Below are 20711 nucleotides of genomic sequence, written 5' to 3'. Positions count from 1 at the left end.
CCATGCACACACACAATGCAACCATACACACTTACTGCACTCACACACACATTCTGACAAATTACACTGCATCATTCCTGCAGTTTTATTAGTGACATGTTCACTGCAGAGATGTTGTGGCTCCTGTGCACTGTTGGTGACCCTGCTGGCAACACACTGACTAGGTGGCTAAATAATCCACCTATGCTACACTGGAAATGGCCCATATCTGTGCATGTAATACAAAAACAAACCATAAAAAGTGTACAGGAATATCATATTACTAACACTGCCTCAATCAGGTGTTGCACTGGTACTGGAACTAAAATAGACTGCAACCGCTGAAGTGTGACACAGCCCAGTTAGCATGAAACTTTAGTTTTGGAGCTAGAGCCCCAAACATCAATTTTCCAGCACCTTTCTCATGAAGACTGCTTTCAGAGTTAGCTGGACAACTATAAAAACTGTAATTTTTTTCTTTTCTAATTCCATGTTTTTGCTCTGCAGATGTATGAGGCTAACTACTCAGTGAATCTTCATCATGACACAAATCCCAGGGTGTCTGTCAGGCATGGTTCCAAAACAGCGACAGGAAACAATGATTTTAGGGTAAACAAGACTGTTTTTAAGTGGAGATGATAATCAGGCATTACAATGTAAACAACAATGAACAGCAAAACAAACAATACTGTCTTTTCTCTCCATATTGCACAACTCATACTAAATTACAACTCTGTATTCCTGATTATCACATGCCTCCTGTATTTCATTTAGCTTGTGCTGCTCATATGGATAATGTCAATGATTTTAAAGTGGCTGATTTTAGTGGGTGACTCTTATAGATGAAGTTTGTATTGCAATTAAATGGTACAAATGCACATATGAGAGGGCTTAACAAACAAATACTACTAGACGTACAGAATAAAACTTATTTCAAACTTAAATACATAGCTCATACACATCCCCAATAAATCATACATTTCTTAACCAACTTTAAAGGGACACTTTAAAATGGATGTCATAGTTTTAAAATGGTGAATGTAAAAAAAAAAAAAAGTTTCCTGCTTTCATTCTAAACAGATGACATGTGAGGAGCATCTTGTTTCCAAACCCTTAAATACAAGCAGTGGTGAGTTATTTACAGCTTATACTGAATAAATCATGTCTAGAAGTGATTCGTGTAGTCCAGTTGTGACAAAGAGACGTCACATGTATCAGACATTAAAGAGTTAAAGTGAGACTAGTCAGCAGCGGCTACAGGAGCTCCTTAAGCATTAATGCCATCAATTGACATGGGCCTCTGAAGCTTTGTGACAGAGACCAGTGAAACAGGTCACAGGAAGGAGGAAATGAAACAATAAAGTTGCTGAAAACAAAGAGTCTAAAAAAATAAAGTTTTGTTAATTCTCTGCATTTATAGTTTCTTTTTTTCCGCACTTTTGGTTCAACCTTCTTCAACTTCAACACAATGGATATTTTTAAAGAAATTTAACCATGAAAGCGCTATGTACATGCAAAGTCCACTTGGTTCTGCTCAGTTCAGCCAGCCAGGAACACGATAGTTGTGTTTGTGAGCAAATAGGTCAGTCATGATGCACTGCCAGGATGGGCTGCCTGCAGATGGGGCAGGTGTTGTTTTCAGAGAGCCAGCGGTCGATGCAGTGAATGTGGAATTCATGGGAGCAGGGCAGGCGACGCAGCTTGTTGCCCTGGGCGTACTCGTTGATGCAGACACTGCATGCACGACCCAACTCCCCCTCCAAGCTGGCCTGACCATACGTACGTGTGGATAGATTGTCAATCTGCTCTTTGGTCAGGCCTCGGGGGTGTTCATCATCCTCCTCATCATTGAGCAAGAAGAAGTGTGCCAGCCGCAGGATAGGTAGAGTACCATTTTCTACCAAGTTGTTGGTGTCTCTGCTGGTGGCCCGTCCTTCTGTGGTGCTCACTACGCCTCCTCCAAGCCTGGCCTGTCCACCCTGCTCCTCCTCATTTCCCACCAGCCCCACCCTCTCCTGATCCACCACACCTGGTCCAACCTGGCCAGCTGCATTCTCATTAGTATGTAGACGGCTGGCAGGGCTGGTGTTACTATTTGTACCACTCCCATCTGTGTGGCTAGGTGCAACAGTTTCAGAATCAGCCTCTGTCTCCATTAGAGAACTCAGCTCCCCAAATCCGGTCATGATCTGGCGCAAGATGGAACGCAGCGCAGTGGAGTTGGGCTCACCCAGGCCTGTCTCACTAATGCGCCTCAATGGGATTCGGATAGTGCTCACATAGGTGCGGATTCCTGCTCGCTCAGAGCGGGAGATAGTGCGTCTAAATCCTCCGCTGTCACTTTCAAATGTGACAGTATTCTCAGCAACACGGGCACGAGAACGTGTTCGACTGGCAATGCTGTCTCGATCACGGTTTTCACCTGGTCGAATCCTTCTCACCTGCAGGTCCAACATGATGGTCGGGTGCCGCCGCACTGCTGAACTTCCTGATCCTATGACATGTGATTCACTGTCACGATCGCCTGCTTCTACAGCTGGTTCTGTTAGAGCCGCAGGTTCCACCACAACCTCCCCTGTTTCCATGGAGACAGAGCTTGTACCACTGCCTGGCTCAACAGTGTGGAAGCTAGAGCCACTGACACCACTGTTTGAGGGTGGAGCCGTACTGGCAACGGGTATTCTGTGCAAGGGGGAACGGCTTCGCCTTGACAGGCGGGATGAAACCCCGCCACCAGCTGCAGCCCTGCGTGCACGACCACGTGATCGAGTCCTACTGCCACGTGATTCATGTCCCACTGCTGGGACCTGAGGTACAGACTGGGGTGAGACACGGGGACAGTCTATAGAAGCAGACATGTGATCACTGCCCTGCTCTCCTTCTGCATTCAGGGCTTGCTGTTGCGTAGGTGCCGTTTGATCCAGAGGAGGAGTGGGAACAATTGGAGGGGGTGCTAAAGAGTGCAAAGTGGCACCTCTCCTCTGAGCAGCAGCTGGGGCAGCCACTGGTGCAGGAAGTGCAGGGGGGCTCATAGAAAGAGTAGTAGTGCTGCTGCGTGTACGTCGTGTCTGCATCCTCCTGCTGAGAGCTGGCCGGGGAGTGGGATATGGGGCTGGCCTTGGTGTGGCTGAAGGGCGAGGGTTGGAGAAAGAGGAAGTGGTGCGTATAGAGGGTGAAGTTGTGTTTGGGACAGTCACTGGCAGCTCTGCAGTGTCCGCAGTGTCACTATGCTCTCCCGGCTCTGGCTGATCATGGTTGATGTTGATTTCGAGGCTAAAGCGAAATTCTCCACTATTAGGGTTGGTCCGACTGACGGCACGCCATGTCTGGTTGCCACTCTGCCCACTGCGAGTAGCATTACCAGTGCGTCTGAAAGTGTTCAGCCACTCCAATAATGAGTCACCATTAGACGTCTCTGCTCCGGGCTCTGTGCCCCCTGTATAAAAAAAAAAAATAGTGGTAAGAATATAAACTGACATATTCGCACCAAAATCTATTCTCTATTCTCTTTCACAGAAAAAATAAAAAGGTTACTGTTTCCCAGTGCCCTCTGACAATGCTGACAGTTTTAGCCAGTCTGTTTAATGCCTTACTCAAAGCCAGCACTTCCACTGTATTTACTGCCAGACTAAACCAGGCTCACAGTCGAACAAATAGTTTTGCAACCTTGTTTAAATCTTGCCAAACTAAAAAAAAAAGATTCATCAATATTTGTCTTAAATAATGTATGAAAAGTGTTTCGGGGCACTCAGTTTTATTAGTAAGTGCTTTGTAAGAATCCAGTATCAAAGAATTTATGATGAAAGCTATCACTTCTTCTGCCAGTCTTCAGAAACAAATCCTAAAACATTGTGTTGCATTATTATGTGATGTTTTCACTTCTTAGTTAATCGGTTTTGTCTATCATGAACTATCATGACAACCGAAAGACAAACTTGGAAAGATCAGATAAAGACATATCCCTTCCCGTCTTCCCTACCTGCCCCTCGTCTCCCTCCAGCCCCTCTCTCCTCTCCCTCACCGCTGCTGCCCTGCTGTTCTCCAGAATCAGCAGTCTGAGAGCGCTGTTCAGTACGGGGCTGAGATGACATGCGCTCTTTAGCTCCATCAAGACGCTGCCGGAGCTCCTCAGCAGTCACCTCCCCTATGAAACATATGAAAGCAGCAGTGGGTCAAGATGAACTATCTCTGCTCCTATACAAAGAGCAGATTGTCAATACCATACACTGTGACATTGTAAATCTCATATACTCAGATTACATGTACAGTAAGACTACAGTGGCAATTCATATTAGTACATTAACAGCAAGATGTTCCTATCCTCCTCACCAGGAGTGCCAAGCAGGTTGCTGTCTCTCATCAGGCGGTACTCTTCTTCACTCAATTCATTAATGAAGTGATAGTATGCCTCCTCCCGTCGAAGACGTTCTGCCTGCCTCCGCCGTTCATCTCCCCCACCAGGAGGGTCCATCACCGTAAAAAGTGCTACCAGACAGATGAGTGAGGGTGTCAGTCAGGGGTGGAGTGTCATCTTAAGCTGCCCAATATAGATTTACATTTAACATTCAAGGAGTAATAGGTGAAGTCACACATAGCCCCTGCAAATCCACTGTTTAAGGTAACATCAGTAGGATGTGTCCGAGCTGTTCATAAACACGCCAGACAGAGAGTTGACACTTGTATCTCATTCCCAGGATGTCAGATACCGACGTTTTGGGTTGATTAAGCATCCCAAGCACAGCAAAAACTTAGACTATAAAGAAATACAGGCAGAGGGTAGGGTCTCTGCAGATAGAGACACCATCACACACCTCTAGGGGACTCAATAATGACTGAAAGGGACTATGTTTATGAGAGTCTATATACTGTTTTTTGTTGTTGCTGTTTTTTTTTAAACAAAATGTTGCACATCATGCTCATACATCATTACTATATGTTGCTTAAGAACAAAACAAGCCTATGGCTATTTGATTCTCTTCTGGAAAGATGGAGACCAAACGTTTTGCTCAGCTATACATCTTGTCTATTAATTCTATTAGAAACTATAATAAAAATGTTTTGAGGGTAGTTATTCAGTTACCTTAACCTTGCAGTAACTAATCTCTAGTCAAGGACGACAGTTAAGACAACGCCATCCATTTTCTATCGAAAGACTCCACCAGTAACAGACTGAGTAGGGCTAGAGTAATTTTGCTAACGCTGCTAACGTTCAGCCCAACGACTAGCACCCGAACTTCACCTAATTTAACCTGTGGATAAATGCTAAATGCAATCACTGTGAGTATTAGCCGATAGACATCCTAATGACAACGTAGTGTTCATGTGAGCTAATATTAGCCAAGTTACAACAGTAGCTACGGAAGGCCATGTTGAAGGCAGGGGAATAAAGCAACAAAACTGGCGTTGTCATCCTGGTTAGCCACCAATCAGCGGCCTAGTTCTAATGACAGACACACCAAGCGTCCAATCAGTGCTCTACAAAGGCGGACCAAGACAAACTACACGGAGGTCTCCTCCATGTAAACGCAGGGCAAAGAAGGAAAGACAAAGAATCTTATCAGCTTTATGACAAATTTAGATGTTCGACATGTTAATGCCTGGCAGCGATAAGCTGTGTTGCCACGCTAACACAGTAGTCAGTTCTGTGGACCATTCAGAGATGTGAAGTGACATTTTGAATGCGCAACGCTTTAGTTGCTAACCGAGCATTAGCAATTAGCACATATCTAACGTTAGCGAATAGCAGCCCGTCGACAGTAGTGTTAGCTGAGTCGCCAGTGAGCTGTGAGTCTGAATAACTCTTCAGATATAAACTTGACAAATAGTTTTATAACGCAGTCAATGTATACGGAACTTAACACTTAACCCTAACATAGTTTTAGACGAGATGACAATCACATTAAAAGGAATTTACTACCTGACAAAGCAGCGATAATATGGACGGTTTGCTTTGCTCTCCCTTCTCTCTCAAACCAAGATGGGACCAATTGTGCGACACTACACCGTCCGTCAAAAACAAGCTCACTACATACATTGGTTCCTAGGTAACACAACGTCTACAATACGTAGCTCGGAGGTTATTGTTCAAAAATGAGTGCCAGGGACACTCATCAACAAAATTACTCCAATAATTAATTGCATTTTGTGAAACTACACTTTGAATACATTTGAAATTAAATAGTGCAGTTTTTACTGCACTTTTAAACATGTGGCTACATTATGGAGAGGTGTGGACCACCTACAACATCTTTACGTGAAGTCTTAAATAAATTAGATACTTTAAAAACAGTTTTTGAAGTGAGACATTTTTTAAGTTTTGTTAACGTTTTTATTTGACATTTTGAATGTGTGACAGTTTAAATAATGACATCGCTAATTTCCCTAATTTTTGAGTTCTTTTCCACCCATGATGAGCTCATATCTGAAACCAAATCCTAAAACAGACAGTGACCTCCAACATAAAATAGTGAAAAGAAAAAAGATGACCACACAGGTAATATTACAATATATGACTCATATTTCATGGCTGAACAGCATTAGAGTGTATTTCAGGTTTCATTAGAGCTGCACCTCCTACACTGATAAAGTGTAGCCTATGCCAGTAAAGAAATATGTACTGAGTTTCTGTTTGTTGTCAATTTAAAAAAAAAGAAAAACACAAAGAAAAGAAAAGCATCTTGGTTTTTGTTGGTGGTAATGATTATTGTTTACCTTTTGGTCAAGTATTTCAAGTGTTCATATGTCTGCCACTGTTTTCTTCACAATTATCTTTAAAGGTTTTTGGCTGTTGTTTTGTTACTTTGTCATATCCAGGTTTATGGTCAGCCAAAACAGTTTTTGGGACATTTTTATGATATGTCACTTTCCAATAGACATTCAGCATTCTGGAAATCTTCAAGTGCATCTGCTAAGATTAGATAAGATTAAGCTGAACATATTTTATGGTCATTTGTAACCTCCTGGTGATTTTTTGTGTGCTGCAGGATAAGCAGGAAGGAAGCATAGAGGATGTAAGATGTAAAAACATGTGCATAAGAATATAATATAAAACTAGAAAACTACAGAAAGAAATAGTATCCTACAATCTATAACAACAGTGTACACAATCTGAAACATGGGGTCTATGAATAAGTATGTATTTACTTTAATTCTATCTCATTGTTTTATTTTAATTAAGTTAGATTTTTATTTCTATTGGATTTTAAGTGTTCTAGCGCATTTCTTTCCCCCTTAAAGCGAATTTCCTCTGTGCTTGAAGGGTGCAAATAAACGTTCCTTTTCTAACAAGTATTTCGACTTAGTTTAATGCGTTAATGCATTAATTTATGCAGCGAAAAATGTAGTTTACTTATTCAATTCAATTCAAAACAAACTGATTAAAAATTTCTGTTATACTGTAATAGTCAAAAAATGCAGATATGCTTTTATGCGCCTGTGTTATACCATTGCAATATGACATAATATTGCAAAATAGTTTTTTTAATGATAAAGTTATTATGATTGAATAAACATACATCAGCTGCAATCTTTACGAGTATGAATTTCCACGTGGTGTAATCTGTCTACCCATTTTCTACAGCTCTTTCTCTGCTGCTGCAGGGCTGTCTTCACGACGTTTTACGACAGTGCCGTGCAGGAATACGCCGTCGTTACCGAGTGAAGTGCGTCTCTTTGGAGCAGATACCGGCTGAGAGAAACGCAGCAACAAGAGAAAGGAATATATTTCGGGCTCGTTTTCCACCTGGACTATCGCAGAGCACCGTGCATCCCCTCCGGTACGAACACACATTTTGACCCGAGAACTCGATGTGGAAGCTGGGCTGAAGGAATAAAGGGCCACGCTGGGGAAGGCAACTAGCCGAATTACCAAACCGAGCTCGTTGGAGTAGCTTTAGTTGCCTCCCAAGCGACGCTTTAAAAAAGGAAGGAGCGGGTACATTCAGCCCAAACAGTGGTGAAAATGGACTATGACTTTAAAGTGAAGCTGACCGGCGAAAGAGAGCGTGTCGAGGACCTGTTTGAGTACGAAGGATGCAAAGTGGGAAGAGGCACCTACGGTCATGTATACAAGGCGAAGAGAAAAGATGGGTGAGTTTGATGACCAGCAAGGCCTCTAGTAGCCAGTGAACCCCCCTTCCATCTCCTCTACCAAATGCATTTTAATTACTTCTCATTTTATTCCCATCAAAGCTGCGCCACTGGCAGAGGAGGCAGATTCATGTAAAGAAATAAGAGATGAATGTGGAGTGCAGGGGATTGAAATAACCTGCGCTGTCAGGATGCTGATGAAGCGTAGAGACAGGTAGAAAAGCCTGACATATGGTTTATTATTGGGATTTGGCCTTGCTTCTGCTGTTGTTTCTGTCAAAGTATGTCTTAGACATCTATTTTGTCCTGTGTTTATGTTCGACAGTAGGCATTATTTTATTAGGTGAAATTAAGACTATTTATAGATGATGTGGTGAATGTTGGATACAGCAGGTGCATGTGCAATAATCTCGAGGTAGATCTCTCTTCATCAGGGATTTTCAAAGCCAGTACCTATGGGATCATGATTGTGTTACTTGATCCCATAGACACTGAACAGTTGAGCCAAGGAGGTCTATTATTGCTGTTTTGTTTTTCTTAACTCCAGACTGTACCAAATGCATAAAAAGGCCTGTCCAAAATCACTATTTAGTTTATGTTTCTCGAAAAGTGGGGAAAATGGTAACATTCCCCAATATTGTATCTCTAAACTATCCCTTTAACCAAATCATACACATTAGGTTAATCTATGTGATCACATGGCCTTTTGACTTTAACTAATGTACTAATTTTTCACTTTCAACCACTGAGCACCCCCTCCTCCCCCAAGTGGAGCCCCCAAGGGAGGCCTGTCTCCCACTCTGAAAACCTGTGCTCTAAACCAGCTTGTTTGGATTGACTGTGTGTGAATTGAAGGGGAATCTGACACACGAGTGCTGATTTTTGTGCTTGATGTTTTAGTATTTTGGAAAAGCTAAACAAGCAAAGCTAGACTGCTTTTCGTCCTACAGCAGTTTGCAAAATTAGTGTTAGCCATCAACCAAATGCTGGAACCATATGCAAGTGGCTGGTAGAGTTGCTCCACTCATCAGCCAAAAAACAAAGGTAATCCCTTGGTAAAGTTTGATGTGCTGAAGGTCTAAGGACCAAAACATTGTATCTTTAATGAAGTTTATTATTTTCTTTTCTTGTGCGGGAGTTTTCTGTTCTCTTGCTTAAAGATTTTCCTCCTATGCACCAATCCACAAGAAACCAAATGTGTGTGTGAGCCTTTAATTCTGTGTTTATTCTATTGAGTGGCTACTCAAACTTGGACATTTACTAGCAATTTGGCTGGTGGATAAAAAAGTTAATTTCGCACCCTGGACAGTGTTGAGTCATGTGTGTGATATAATCTAACATGCCTACATTTTTGGTGCTTTCATGCTTTGTTTCTGTCCCCTTTTCCTTGTAACCTCAGCACACCTTCATTCTCTATTAAGGCTCTTTGTTGCATGTTTTGCCTTTTATTCAATAGTGGAGGAAGATGAAATGAGGAGAGGGAAAGATGAGGAATGACATGCAACATAGGTCTACAGCTGGACCTGAAGCATAAGATCTATTTCCACCACAAGAACTTTCCCCAGGGACAAGGAACATGAGAAGGAACTCAGTGTGTTTCCACTGCATGCACCAGGGTCTACATTAAGTTTCAGGGACATTTATTTTACGCCCTAAAAGGTCCCAGCTGGTGGGGTGGTACTTTCCAAAAGTACAGAAAATTTGCAACTGGGGCTTTCAATTGGTCGAGCTCTCGCAACATTTTATGGTTTCAGCCACTATTTAAAATAAAAATTCAGCCCCCATGTTTCTGTCCATAGTTATATCTAGTATCATCATTGTTGTATAGCCACGTGTCAAAACAGCTGTTGCTTTTTCATATGTCGGTAGAAGAATTTGCCTAATCTTCTCAGGTCTTTAGACCGTGGTGAAAACGCAGAAAACTGCAGGATGAAGGAACCCTTTAGTTCCTGGCAAAGTAGTTCCTGGAGCTAAAAGTTTCAGGCACCTTTTAAGGAAACACAGCTATAGAAACTCTGGTTCATGATCAGCACCTTAGACCTTCAGGACACCAGGGCGCCACCCACGTCTTATTTATTTTCTTTTTTCCTACTGTTTCTAATGCAGTCCTTGAGCTACTAGGCCCATACTAGGCCCATTATCACAGCCCGGACATACTGGCAGCCGGAACCACACAAAAGAGCCCTAAAGTGTTTAAAGATGTTTGTGTTCACTTTAGGAGGCTGCTGTTTATGAGACTCTGCGAGCTAATTTGTGCTGCAGCAGTTGGATGAGGCCTGAGGAGGCACAAAGCATGAGTTTATGAGATGATTTAGGCCAGGGGGAGGGAGGGGTTGTACCCGATTCATTCAAGTGAGAGCCAGTCCCAGCGCTCTGTTTGTCCCTCGCCAGCTGCCAGACAGGGCCTGTTTCCTCTCTCCCTCTATTGTTTTGAGCCTCAGAGGTGAGCTTGATTACACAAATCTGGAGGTAATGCAACTCGGCCTCTTCTCAGAGTCCCTGTGCCAGCTGCCAAGTGCCCCTCTTTATGTTTCTGTGCAGACGGCTCTCAGGGGGCTCGCAGTCTGGTCTGGTGGTGTTGATGTTGCTCTGCCTCTCTCTGTTTGTAGGAAGGATGATAAGGACTACGCCCTCAAGCAGATTGAAGGCACTGGCATCTCCATGTCAGCCTGCAGAGAGATTGCAGTAAGAACTGCTTGGCTTACTCTATCCCTTTGTTTAGGTCTGTGTTTAACACCCTCATGCCATTCCAAGGTGGTTTATGTAATGTTCGAATCACCTTCACAAAGTAGCTTTTGTTAAGTAAGCAACGGACATACAACTCAAGAGCAAGAAAGTAGGGCTGCAACATATGATTATTTTCATTGTCGATTAACCTGTCGATTATTTTCTTGATTGACTGATAAATCGTTTAGTCCATAATGTCAGAAAATGGTGAGAAATGTCAATCAGTTTTTCCCAAAGTCCAGGATGACGTCCTCAAATTTCTTCTTTTGTCAGGAAACCAATGATGTTCAGTTTACTGTCAAAAAGGAGTAAAGAAACCAGAAAATATCCACATTTAAGAGGCAGGAATCAGAGAATTTGGACTTGTATCAATTATGAAAATAGGTGACTAATTTAATAATTGATTCATAATTGATCTATTGTTGCAGCTCTACACAAAATAATCACAGAAGAAGACAAAATTAGAAACTCAACATGAATGTAATGCATACAAAAGGTAGACACAATGTCATTAAAGGACCAGTGTGTATTTAGTGGCATCTAGTGGTGAGGTAATCACTTTGCCTCACCCTCTTCTTCCAAATTATTGAGGTGGCAAAACACAAAAAAAACATTGCGGTCCAACATAGCAACCTCCATGAAAGAGGACCTGTGCACTCTGTAGATATAAACAGCTCATTCTATGGTAATGAAAACACAATGGTCCTCATTTTCATTTGGTTATCCTTTTATTCATGTGGTGTCAGAAAAATGAGTTCCGGTCATAAATACAGAAACATGGCAGACAAGACTAAATATCTAGATAATAGTAGACGTGCGTAATTAGTCCACTACTTGATTAGAAGTTGTGACCCTCACAAGTTGGAACCAGAATTGCTGGTCAGTTAAACCAATTAACCAGGATATAAACTAGCAAGGTGGAAAGTGGGACAAAGATTACACTTCCATCAGCTTGGTTTGGCAATATTTTGATCTACAAAATGAAAATAAGGTTATATGTAGCGTTTGTCAGAATAAACCAGTGTATGACCACTGGATATAACCTGCAAGGAGAGCAGGCTGGTACTAGTACTGCCAACATTAGCCACTCTCAGCATCATTTTAGAGTGTTTTCTTGTATAGAAAAGTTTTTTATTAGCATTCAACCAGTTAACCCGTTAGGCAATATTTAAGTGGTTAACTAATGAAAATATAGTTATGAATATTATATTTATATATTATATTTCTGCCATTTTCTGCCCGTAAAATGCCTAAATCTTACACACTGGACCTTTAATATAAACTATGCCCGCAAAAGCAAAAGGTCTACCTTAAACATCATACTCATCATACTAAAAACGTGATGCAAGTCTTTCAGTTCAGTTTTGTGCAGATGATATTGTTTTCAGTCTTGTTTGTATTATTTATGTTAATCAGCACTATGAATTCTTCACTTTTAACAGTTAGTACCTATTTGTCTTTCATAATTTCTGCCATGAGAGTGTCTGTTTGGTCCTCTGACTGGGTTTGTATATTGCAGCTGCTGCGGGAGCTGAAGCACCCCAATGTCATCTCACTGCAGAAGGTTTTCCTGTCACATGCAGACCGTAAAGTATGGCTGCTCTTTGACTACGCCGAACATGACCTCTGGGTAAAATGCACACTCACACAACACACAGTGGAGATGATCGCATGGCATGACTTCATCAAAATGTAGCAGTCTTATCCACTGAATATATCAGAATGAATGAGAATGCATGTGGATAATATTCATCACAGAAATCATCAGATTTGCTGACAGTTATGTTGTGCCCTTTGTCTGCACCTTTGTATTCTGCACTGTTTGCCACTATTTAAGAAAATGTGGTTTGCATTTGCTTTGCAATTGGTAACCCAATGACAGTTGGTACCCAACTAAGTTTTGGAAATGCTGATGTAGACCAACACACACGGACATACTGAAGATTCTCACCATTATTCTGAGTACTTACAAACTTAGTTAACTCACAGTTTACAGTCAGGTAATGTATTTTTAGGAATCCTGTTGTTTCTTAGCATGTATGTGATAATTTCCCTTTAAGGAACAAAGACATTCACAAGTACAGAATTACTCAGTGCTGCTGATGCATATACACACATTTCACCATCAACCATTCGTAAGGAAGGAGACTGAAAACGGTGCTAATTATGCATTGCAAAGACTCATTAAAATACACACAAAATCACCCAGAAGTACTCAGCATTTGGTAGTCAAACCTCTGCTGCATTACAGTTGGCAGCATATCAGAACTGAGTTTAAGTGCCATTTTCTGCCACAAAGCTGCAACACTCACATTCCCCTCCTGAGGAAGTGGAAACACATGCCACAAACATCAGCCTCACTCATCTTGCCTGTAGCAAAAACTTAGACAAATGTAGAAAAAGGCACAAACTGTTGGATTTCAGTCATCATGTGTATGCACACACACCACAATTACTATTATCTTGTCTTTCTGTAGCACATTATTAAGTTCCACAGAGCGTCAAAGGCCAACAAGAAGCCACTTCAGCTGCCTAGAGGAATGGTCAAGTCTCTGCTCTACCAGATCCTGGATGGCATCCATTACCTCCACGCCAACTGGGTCCTCCACAGAGACCTTGTAAGAGGATTGGGGAGGGAGGAGGGGGAGAGAGAGAAAATATTTAGGTAGAAGGGAAAAACAAGGCAACAGTTGAGAGATGAGAGATACGAAGATTGTTGTTGAGCAGAGACTCAGTCAGACATTTGAAGCTGTGTCAGTCGACATGTGTTTAATTATGGCTCATAACTGCTTTATTTCACATTTTAAACAAACTTTATATATATACTAGTATAGTCCACAACAAAGTTACAAAGTGCTGTCCAAGATAGAAATTAAAATGGTAGACACTGATAAAAAAAATTAAAACAATATAAAATGTAAACAGCAAGAAGCAAAAGTAGCTATATGCCACATACTAAACAATATAAAATGATTAAAAGACAAGCAATAAAACAGAAAGCATGTGTTTAAAAAAGGGTTTAAGAAGTGACTTAACAGTAAATAAGAGACCAAAACCCCCGTAAAAGCACATTTATATTAAATTTAAAGGAGGATAAGGAGCTTGTTTCAAAGAGCGGGGACCCGAAATGTTCTTTGTCTGCAGATTAATGATGATTTTTATATAGGTTCATGCACTTGTTCTACAGTATTCTGTGTTGCAGTTGTTTTGGTGGAGGGTTATTACATCAAAGTTGAATTTTAAATATATATTTTTTAATTTATTGTGATCTAAGTTTTCTAGTGTTGTAATTGGTTCTGTAAAATTCAAACTTCAAGACATACCTATAAACATACCATAAACAATCAATATTTCTTCTGAAGTGCATTAAAACTAAATAACAAGCCAGATTTGAAAATGTAAGAAATAAAGAGTTCACATATTTGAGCTAAAATGTAAGGAGTAATTATTTTTATTTTTTTCAGAAAAATAAAAATTCAAGTGCAGATATCTTTAAACTCTGCTTAAGTACAGTAACAAAGTATTTGTACTTTGTTTCTTCACACAAATGAGATGGAAAATGGTGCACCTTCTCTCTTGTGGGCTGCAGGAGGTTTATTTGTCCACTAGAGGGCAGCAGCAAAGAATTTTTTTCATTACAATACCAGATGCAGGATTGTAGTTCAGAAAATGGGACAAATTAATATGAACCAGTCACAGTTGAGTTGGTGTTGGTATTTAAAATATTTTACTTGTGGAAACATGTTTATAATTGTTGGTATGTCTCTTGTCCCTCCTCAGAAACCAGCTAACATTTTAGTGATGGGGGAAGGGCCAGAGAGGGGTAGAGTAAAGATTGGTAAGTATGCTGTCTCTTTTTAAAATACAAAGTCATTTACTTTTTAGGTTTTCTATTACTTTACTGACTATGATGTCTCTCCTGTAGCGGACATGGGGTTTGCCCGTCTCTTCAATTCACCGCTGAAGCCTTTAGCCGATCTCGACCCTGTGGTGGTCACCTTCTGGTACAGAGCACCTGAACTACTGCTGGGGGCCCGGCACTACACCAAAGCCATCGGTGAGAATTGTGCAACACCATCTGTCTGTGCAGCTTCACTCGTGTGAACGAATCTGTGCAACCAGTTCTTCTGACTGTAGTGGCAGCTTTCAGCAAGTCTGTGTGTGTGCTCTGCTTTTCCTTCAGACATCTGGGCGATTGGCTGCATCTTTGCAGAGCTGCTGACGTCTGAGCCCATATTCCACTGTCGCCAGGAGGACATCAAGACTAGTAACCCTTACCACCATGACCAACTGGACCGCATCTTTAACGTAATGGGCTTCCCTGCTGGTGAGTGTCCACTGCTGCCAGACTGCTGCAAAATGCTCCATTTGAAATCTTTAAATATGTACTGATTTGTTAATAATATACCAAAACTGCCTCAAAAGGGGGATGTATTACTTGTGACATTAAGGGAAACAAGCACTTATGATTTTCCAAATAATGAATTTGCATGTATTAGAGGGATAGCTTGGATTATTTGAAGTGTGCTTGTATGAGGTACTTACAATAGGTGACGGGCGACACATCCCCTTTTTTGGAGAAGCAGCAGGAGTGCCGGTGTAGGAAGCTAAGCAATGAACTGCTGTGGACCCTGTCAGCAGCAAAATATATTTTATCCATTTAAAAAAGGCCCACTTAAAATCAGTATCAGTTGTATGTAGGCAGGTTTTCCTTGGATGTTTTTAAGACAAAGGTGGGAAAGGATGCGGCGTGGTGTCAACATAAAACACTCAAATTGTCTAATATTCCTCTGTACATTTCACTCTCCTGGCTCAATAGGAGTACCGGTGTAGGAATCTAAGTTAATATCAATATAAGTGCACACTACATTTAAAATATTTTCACAGCTTTATCTCACTATCAGACAGCCTTTCTGTTGTTGTATAATCCAGATATCACTTTCTCCAAATCAACCATTTACAAATTACTGATTTTTCTAAGGAGTCTGGTTTGTTTGGAGAGCGATATTTATACTTATATAATGACTGTTTCCTGTTGAATAAAGGCTGTCTCATGGTAAAGTGGTGAAAATAAATCTAAGTATAGCACACACTTAAACTGTTATTGATGTTTTAAGGTAGCTAAAATTGGTTTTGCTGCTGACCCTGTCCACAGCAATACATTGCTTTGCTGCCATGCTGATTCTCCTCTCTGCTTCTCCAAAGTGGGGGCGTAACAACTTTTATCTACTGTAGGTAATTCACTGACTATCAATAAGTACCCACTTCAAGTGATCCGAACTACCCCTTTAATGCTGTTCAGCTGTTATGATACTAAAGTGCCACAGCTGCTGTGTTGCCCTCTCAATGGAAAAATGCTGTGGAAGAATAAGCACTTTCCTTTCATAGCAGAGGCAGATTATTTTGTTGGTCTTTTCTTGCTGCTTTTTCTTTAGGCAGTAATGTGATCTGTGGGCTCTGAACATCAACTGACACGATAGATGAAGCCAAGTCACAAACATAGAAACTTTTACTTGCAGGGCTACATTTGGGCCTATATTTTCCAGTTCACTGCTGCCTCAGATCTTTTTTTCCCCCCTCTACCATCTCTGCTGCTCTTGTTGTGTAACTCACCAGTCTGTCTGATGGATTTGTTTTGATTCTGCAGGAAACAAAGCCTTACAAATTTTGCATCGAGGCAAATTTTACAATGCCTTTGAAAAGTGCTGAGATAACTGACAATGAGCACGTCTTTTTCAGCTATATATAAAGAAAAAACAGATGTTAACCTGTAAGTCAGAATTAAAGCTCAGTGCGTTCTGGTTGTAACAAGGGTTTGCCTTGAGTAACTCATGAATGTTTGTGCTTCAAAAAGGTTGTAATCCAGACCTACAACCTAAATAATCTGTTCTTGAAGGGAGGGGAGGCTGTGACGTGGCGTAATCCTGTCTTTCCCTCATTTGACAGATAAAGACTGGGAGGACATCAAAAAGATGCCAGAACACTCCACGCTGATGAAAGACTTTAGGAGGAACACGTGAGTCTGCAGAGCACCGCTGTCCCAGTTTTCTTCAAGATCAGAAACAAAGTTAGAGCGAAGCAAAGTGCTATGTCTTCTGGCAAAAAGACATCTTTGAGTGTTGTACTCAACTTGTACTTAGCCACGTTGCAGCTCTGCATGTTCTTTAGGGCTGCAACTTACAATTATCTTCATTATTGATTAATTGGTTAACTGTTAAGTCTCTAAAATATTATGAAAAAGGAAAAATGCTCATCACATCAATTTCCCGCAGCCCCAAATGACGTCTTCAAATTGCTGCTCATGTCCAACCCACAGGTTCTTCACTTACTGACATAAATGACAAAGAAAAACAGCAAAACCTCACATTTAAGCTGGAACAAGCTAATATTTGACATTTTTGCTTGAAAAATGACTGATTGCCAATTATTCTGATAATTGATTAATAATTTCAATTTTCTTTCAATCAGCTAATTGATCAATCAGCTAATCATTGCATCTCTAATGTTCTGATGTGGTTCTCATATTGCAATGAAGGGATGATATTGATGTATTTGTTCCTTCTCTGTCACAGATATACAAACTGCAGCCTTATAAAGTACATGGAAAAACATAAAGTCAAACCAGACAGCAAAGCATTCCACTTGGTGAGTTAAAATACCTCTATAATAAGACAATTACATCTAATTTTACATGTAATAAGTGAGGTTGTATGAGGTAGTATTACCTACGGATGGATGGCAGTGGCATAGCCCCAGTTAAGGGAACAGCAGGAGTACTGCTGTAGGAAGTTAAACGATGTACTGCTGTGGACGGAATAAGCAGAAAATGTATTTTAGCCACCTGAAATCATTGTTTAAGTGTATGTTATATTTAGAATATTTTCACTGCTTTACCTTGCCGTCAGACAGCCTTTTCCAATGGGAAACTGCTGTTAAATAAGTCAAATGCAGTTTTCTCTAAACCAACCAGACTCCATTGGCAAAGTTGGTCATTTTACCTCACGGAGCATGGGAGTTGCTGGTCTACTGCAGCCTCAATCGTTTAGTTTGTTTGTATCATTGTGTGACTTTTGTGAATCTGAGCTAACCTTTTAAAACACAGAAGTCGCACAATAACTGAAACAAATTGACTGATCGAGGAAGCAGTAGACCAGAAACTTCTGTGTTGTTCAAGGTAAAATTCTTGTTTTTCCCAGTGGAATCTGGTTGCTTTGGAGAAGTATTTGGCTTATAAAAAAAACAGCAGTTCCTGTCAGAAAAGGCTGCTTGACAGCAAGATAAAGTGGTGAAAATGTTTTTAATGTATTGTACACTTTGTTTAAGTGACTAAACCATCTATCATCTACTGTATGTAATCCACTGACTATGGATAACTACCTGATACAACCCCACTTAAAAGAATTTGAACTACTGCTGTAAAAACTACATTGTGCTATGCCTCTTCTATACATTGTCTCTTGATTGAGGTTAACATTGTATGTAATTCATTAAAGCTGCAGAAACTGTTGACCATGGACCCCATCCGTAGAATCACATCTGAGCAGGCGATGCAGGATCCCTACTTTTTGGAAGAGCCCCTGCCCACCTCTGAGTGAGTCACAGCACACACAGCCCCATACATACAGACTATATTTAGTTTATCTATCTTGTGCTGCTCCGCGGCTTCGGTCACATGACCTGGGGACGTCTACCATGTTGCACAGGTCTCTTAGCTAATTAGCAGCGAGTCAGGGGAATAAATGTTTTAAGTTGACAGCCTCTTTGCGTTTTTTTCTCCAGTGTGTTTGCAGGCTGCCAGATTCCCTACCCCAAGAGGGAGTTCTTGACAGAAGAAGAGCCAGAGGACAAGGCAGACAAAGTAAGAAACGCACATACTGTATCGCTACAGTTGCTCTGCTTGAATGAACGCACACAGAAAAGTGTTGGGAAAAACTACAAAGGTAGCAAATACACAATAGGGCTGAACATCGTATTGCTTCAGCACTAACAATGTAGACATACAATACAATGAACACTTGCACAATTGTCTTTTTTTTTTTCTTTTGAACTATTAGAAGAACCAGCAGCAACAACAGGGAAACAACCACACAAATGGGGCGGGGCACACTGGTAACCCTGACAACAGCCATGCCCAGGGCCCGCCTCTGAAGAAAGTGCGAGTTGTCCCGCCCACCACTACCTCAGGTGGCCTCATCATGACCTCAGACTACCAGGTAGGTGTCTTGCTCCCTCTCTGTCTGTCAAAAAATCAGTTTTTGGAGTTATATGAAATATGGAAAACTCTAACTTATGTGAAAAGAACTGTGAAAGTTGATTAATTTAGATAAGGGCTATGTCTTGTCCATGTGATTAAGCAGCTGCCACCTACCACTTACCTGCAGGGCTTTTCCATTGCCACTTTTGGCAGTGCTGAGTCAAACTATGCCATGTTTACTTGCCTTTATTGCTTAAGTATGGTGTCTGCCCTCCTGCATGCACTCAATCCAGCAATTAGATGTTTGTTTCATGTTGTATTTTACACACTTTTTCGACCAAAGAGTGCAGTTTAACGACTATCTTCTTCTTGTCTTCATCCCCGCAGCGCTCCAATCCACATGCTGCCTACCAGAACCCTGGACCAAGCACATCACTGCCCCAAAGCAGCATGGGATACTCCTCTACCTCCCAACAGCCACCCCAGTACTCCCACCAGACCCACCGCTACTGAAACACCCCTACCACACACACATACACACACATACTCATACATAAACACACATACACAGCCCTCACCATGCCCACCTGAACGAATGTACTGAGGGATGTGGGGATGTCCAAGGCAACAAACCCCCCCACCCTGCCCCACCCCACAGAGGGCACCTTGTCTGCAGCAGTCTGTTAGGTCAGAATGACAACAGCCTACACTTCTTCAAGATAACACACCATAACCCCAGTATTAGAAACACTGCTCTAGAGCAAAGCCTGATGGGTGAAACACATGGCGGGAAGCTGAGAAGACTGGATGGTGGAATCCAACCGGTTTATGTTACTCAGACATGATCAAACCAGCCAAGAGAAGATGGCTCGGTTTGGGGGGGACACATGTTAACCTGTTGTGTCGTCTCCTCCCCTCTTCTTCTACACCTGTCTCCACACCTCCACCCTACCCTTTTCCCGTCGAAGTTTGGATGAGACTGAAAGCTGCTATGTGACTGCCAGCGGTGACAGATTCCCTGTCCGACTGTCCTCCTGTCTGTCTGTCTGTTTGTCTGTCTGTCTGTCCATTTATTTTGTGTGTGCGGCCCTGCGAGGGCCTCAGCTGAGGACTGAACTGAGCTGCTGTGAAGCATGCTGGGAGGATGTGGAGCCCCCCCACAGCTGTGGCGTTGAGGGCTTTCAGAAAGGACAAAAAAAAAGATGACAAAAAAGATTTTAGTAGTTTATAATTTAATCTGTTTTCATGGTTTTGTTTTCATGGCGAGAGCGGCAAAGCAGCTTGAGCGCTCGGCTGCTGTACGCTGTGGGCAAGCCTTACAACATGATGACAAAACCAACCAATCGCATGGAGGATGGCAGATGGAACATGCATTGTACTGTATTGTATTGAAATATTTTACATGAAGCAAGTATCCTGACAATAAAAGTGGAAACATTGATATTGTTATTTGATCACATCTGATATTCTGTTGATATTGTGTGCAAGCAGTTGATGAGTGATGCAAACTTCAAAGCACAGTGTGTAAGATTTAAAGGGATTTTATAGGCAGAATGTGGGGAAAATGGAATATCTAATGTATAATTACCTGAAAATAAGCAGTGTGTTTATTACCTTAGTCCTTTATATCTCCAGAGAGGACAGGTCTTCCTCCATGGAGTTCACCAGGTTACACCACCATGTTTTTACACTTCCAGATGCAACTAAATCCTACACACTAGTC

General features: G+C 41.5%; 2 protein-coding genes across 4 annotated transcripts; one reads left to right on the top strand and one right to left on the bottom strand.

The window, feature by feature from the left end:
- Nucleotides 1–589: 589 nt before the first annotated feature.
- rnf6 (ring finger protein (C3H2C3 type) 6) lies at nt 590–5989 on the bottom strand. 3 transcript variants are annotated; one of them, XM_084747522.1, is made up of 4 exons: nt 5897–5989; nt 4309–4464; nt 3959–4123; nt 590–3415 (listed from the first exon to the last, which is right to left on the bottom strand). In XM_084747522.1, exons 2-4 carry the CDS (start codon nt 4448–4450, stop codon nt 1563–1565), a joined length of 2160 nt encoding a protein of 719 aa, XP_084603648.1. In that variant the 5' UTR covers nt 4451–4464; nt 5897–5989; the 3' UTR covers nt 590–1562. The 3 variants fall into 3 exon arrangements, with proteins under 3 accessions (XP_084603648.1, XP_084603649.1, XP_084603650.1); XM_084747523.1 differs by having other exon boundaries at nt 4309–4516; nt 5897–5969; XM_084747524.1 differs by having other exon boundaries at nt 4001–4123; nt 5897–5965.
- A 1608-nt stretch (nt 5990–7597) lies between these two features.
- Nucleotides 7598–20429, top strand: cdk8 (cyclin dependent kinase 8). Its single transcript, XM_084747162.1, has 13 exons — nt 7598–8067; nt 10677–10752; nt 12314–12424; nt 13272–13412; nt 14575–14632; nt 14720–14851; nt 14978–15121; nt 16741–16810; nt 17367–17439; nt 18288–18385; nt 18574–18652; nt 18849–19007; nt 19376–20429. The coding sequence occupies exons 1-13, from the start codon at nt 7940–7942 to the stop codon at nt 19499–19501; spliced, it is 1395 nt and encodes a 464-aa protein (XP_084603288.1). The 5' UTR covers nt 7598–7939; the 3' UTR covers nt 19502–20429.
- Nucleotides 20430–20711: the final 282 nt, after the last annotated feature.

Source organism: Lutjanus erythropterus, chromosome 21, assembly GCF_056507025.1.
Source record: "Lutjanus erythropterus isolate fLutEry1 chromosome 21, fLutEry1.hap2, whole genome shotgun sequence".
Taxonomy (NCBI): Eukaryota; Metazoa; Chordata; class Actinopteri; order Lutjaniformes; family Lutjanidae; genus Lutjanus; species Lutjanus erythropterus.
The sequence above is the reverse complement of the archived record's forward strand: the minus strand, read 5'-3'. Positions and strand labels throughout refer to the sequence as shown.

Excerpts from the sequence above, each read along its gene's own strand:
- cdk8 (XM_084747162.1), top strand. The coding sequence starts at position 7,940 with ATGGACTATGACTTTAAAGTGAAGCTGACCGGCGAAAGAGAGCGTGTC. Across the intron at positions 14,852-14,977 it reads GCACTACACCAAAGCCATCG|ACATCTGGGCGATTGGCTGC; the intron begins GTGAGAATTGTG and ends CTTTTCCTTCAG. Across the intron at positions 18,386-18,573 it reads GAGCCCCTGCCCACCTCTGA|TGTGTTTGCAGGCTGCCAGA; the intron begins GTGAGTCACAGC and ends TTTTTTCTCCAG.
- rnf6 (XM_084747522.1), bottom strand. The coding sequence starts at position 4,450 with ATGGACCCTCCTGGTGGGGGAGATGAACGGCGGAGGCAGGCAGAACGT. Across the intron at positions 4,124-4,308 it reads CAACCTGCTTGGCACTCCTG|GGGAGGTGACTGCTGAGGAG; the intron begins GTGAGGAGGATA and ends TATGTTTCATAG. Across the intron at positions 3,416-3,958 it reads TGGAGGGAGACGAGGGGCAG|GGGGCACAGAGCCCGGAGCA; the intron begins GTAGGGAAGACG and ends TTTTTTATACAG.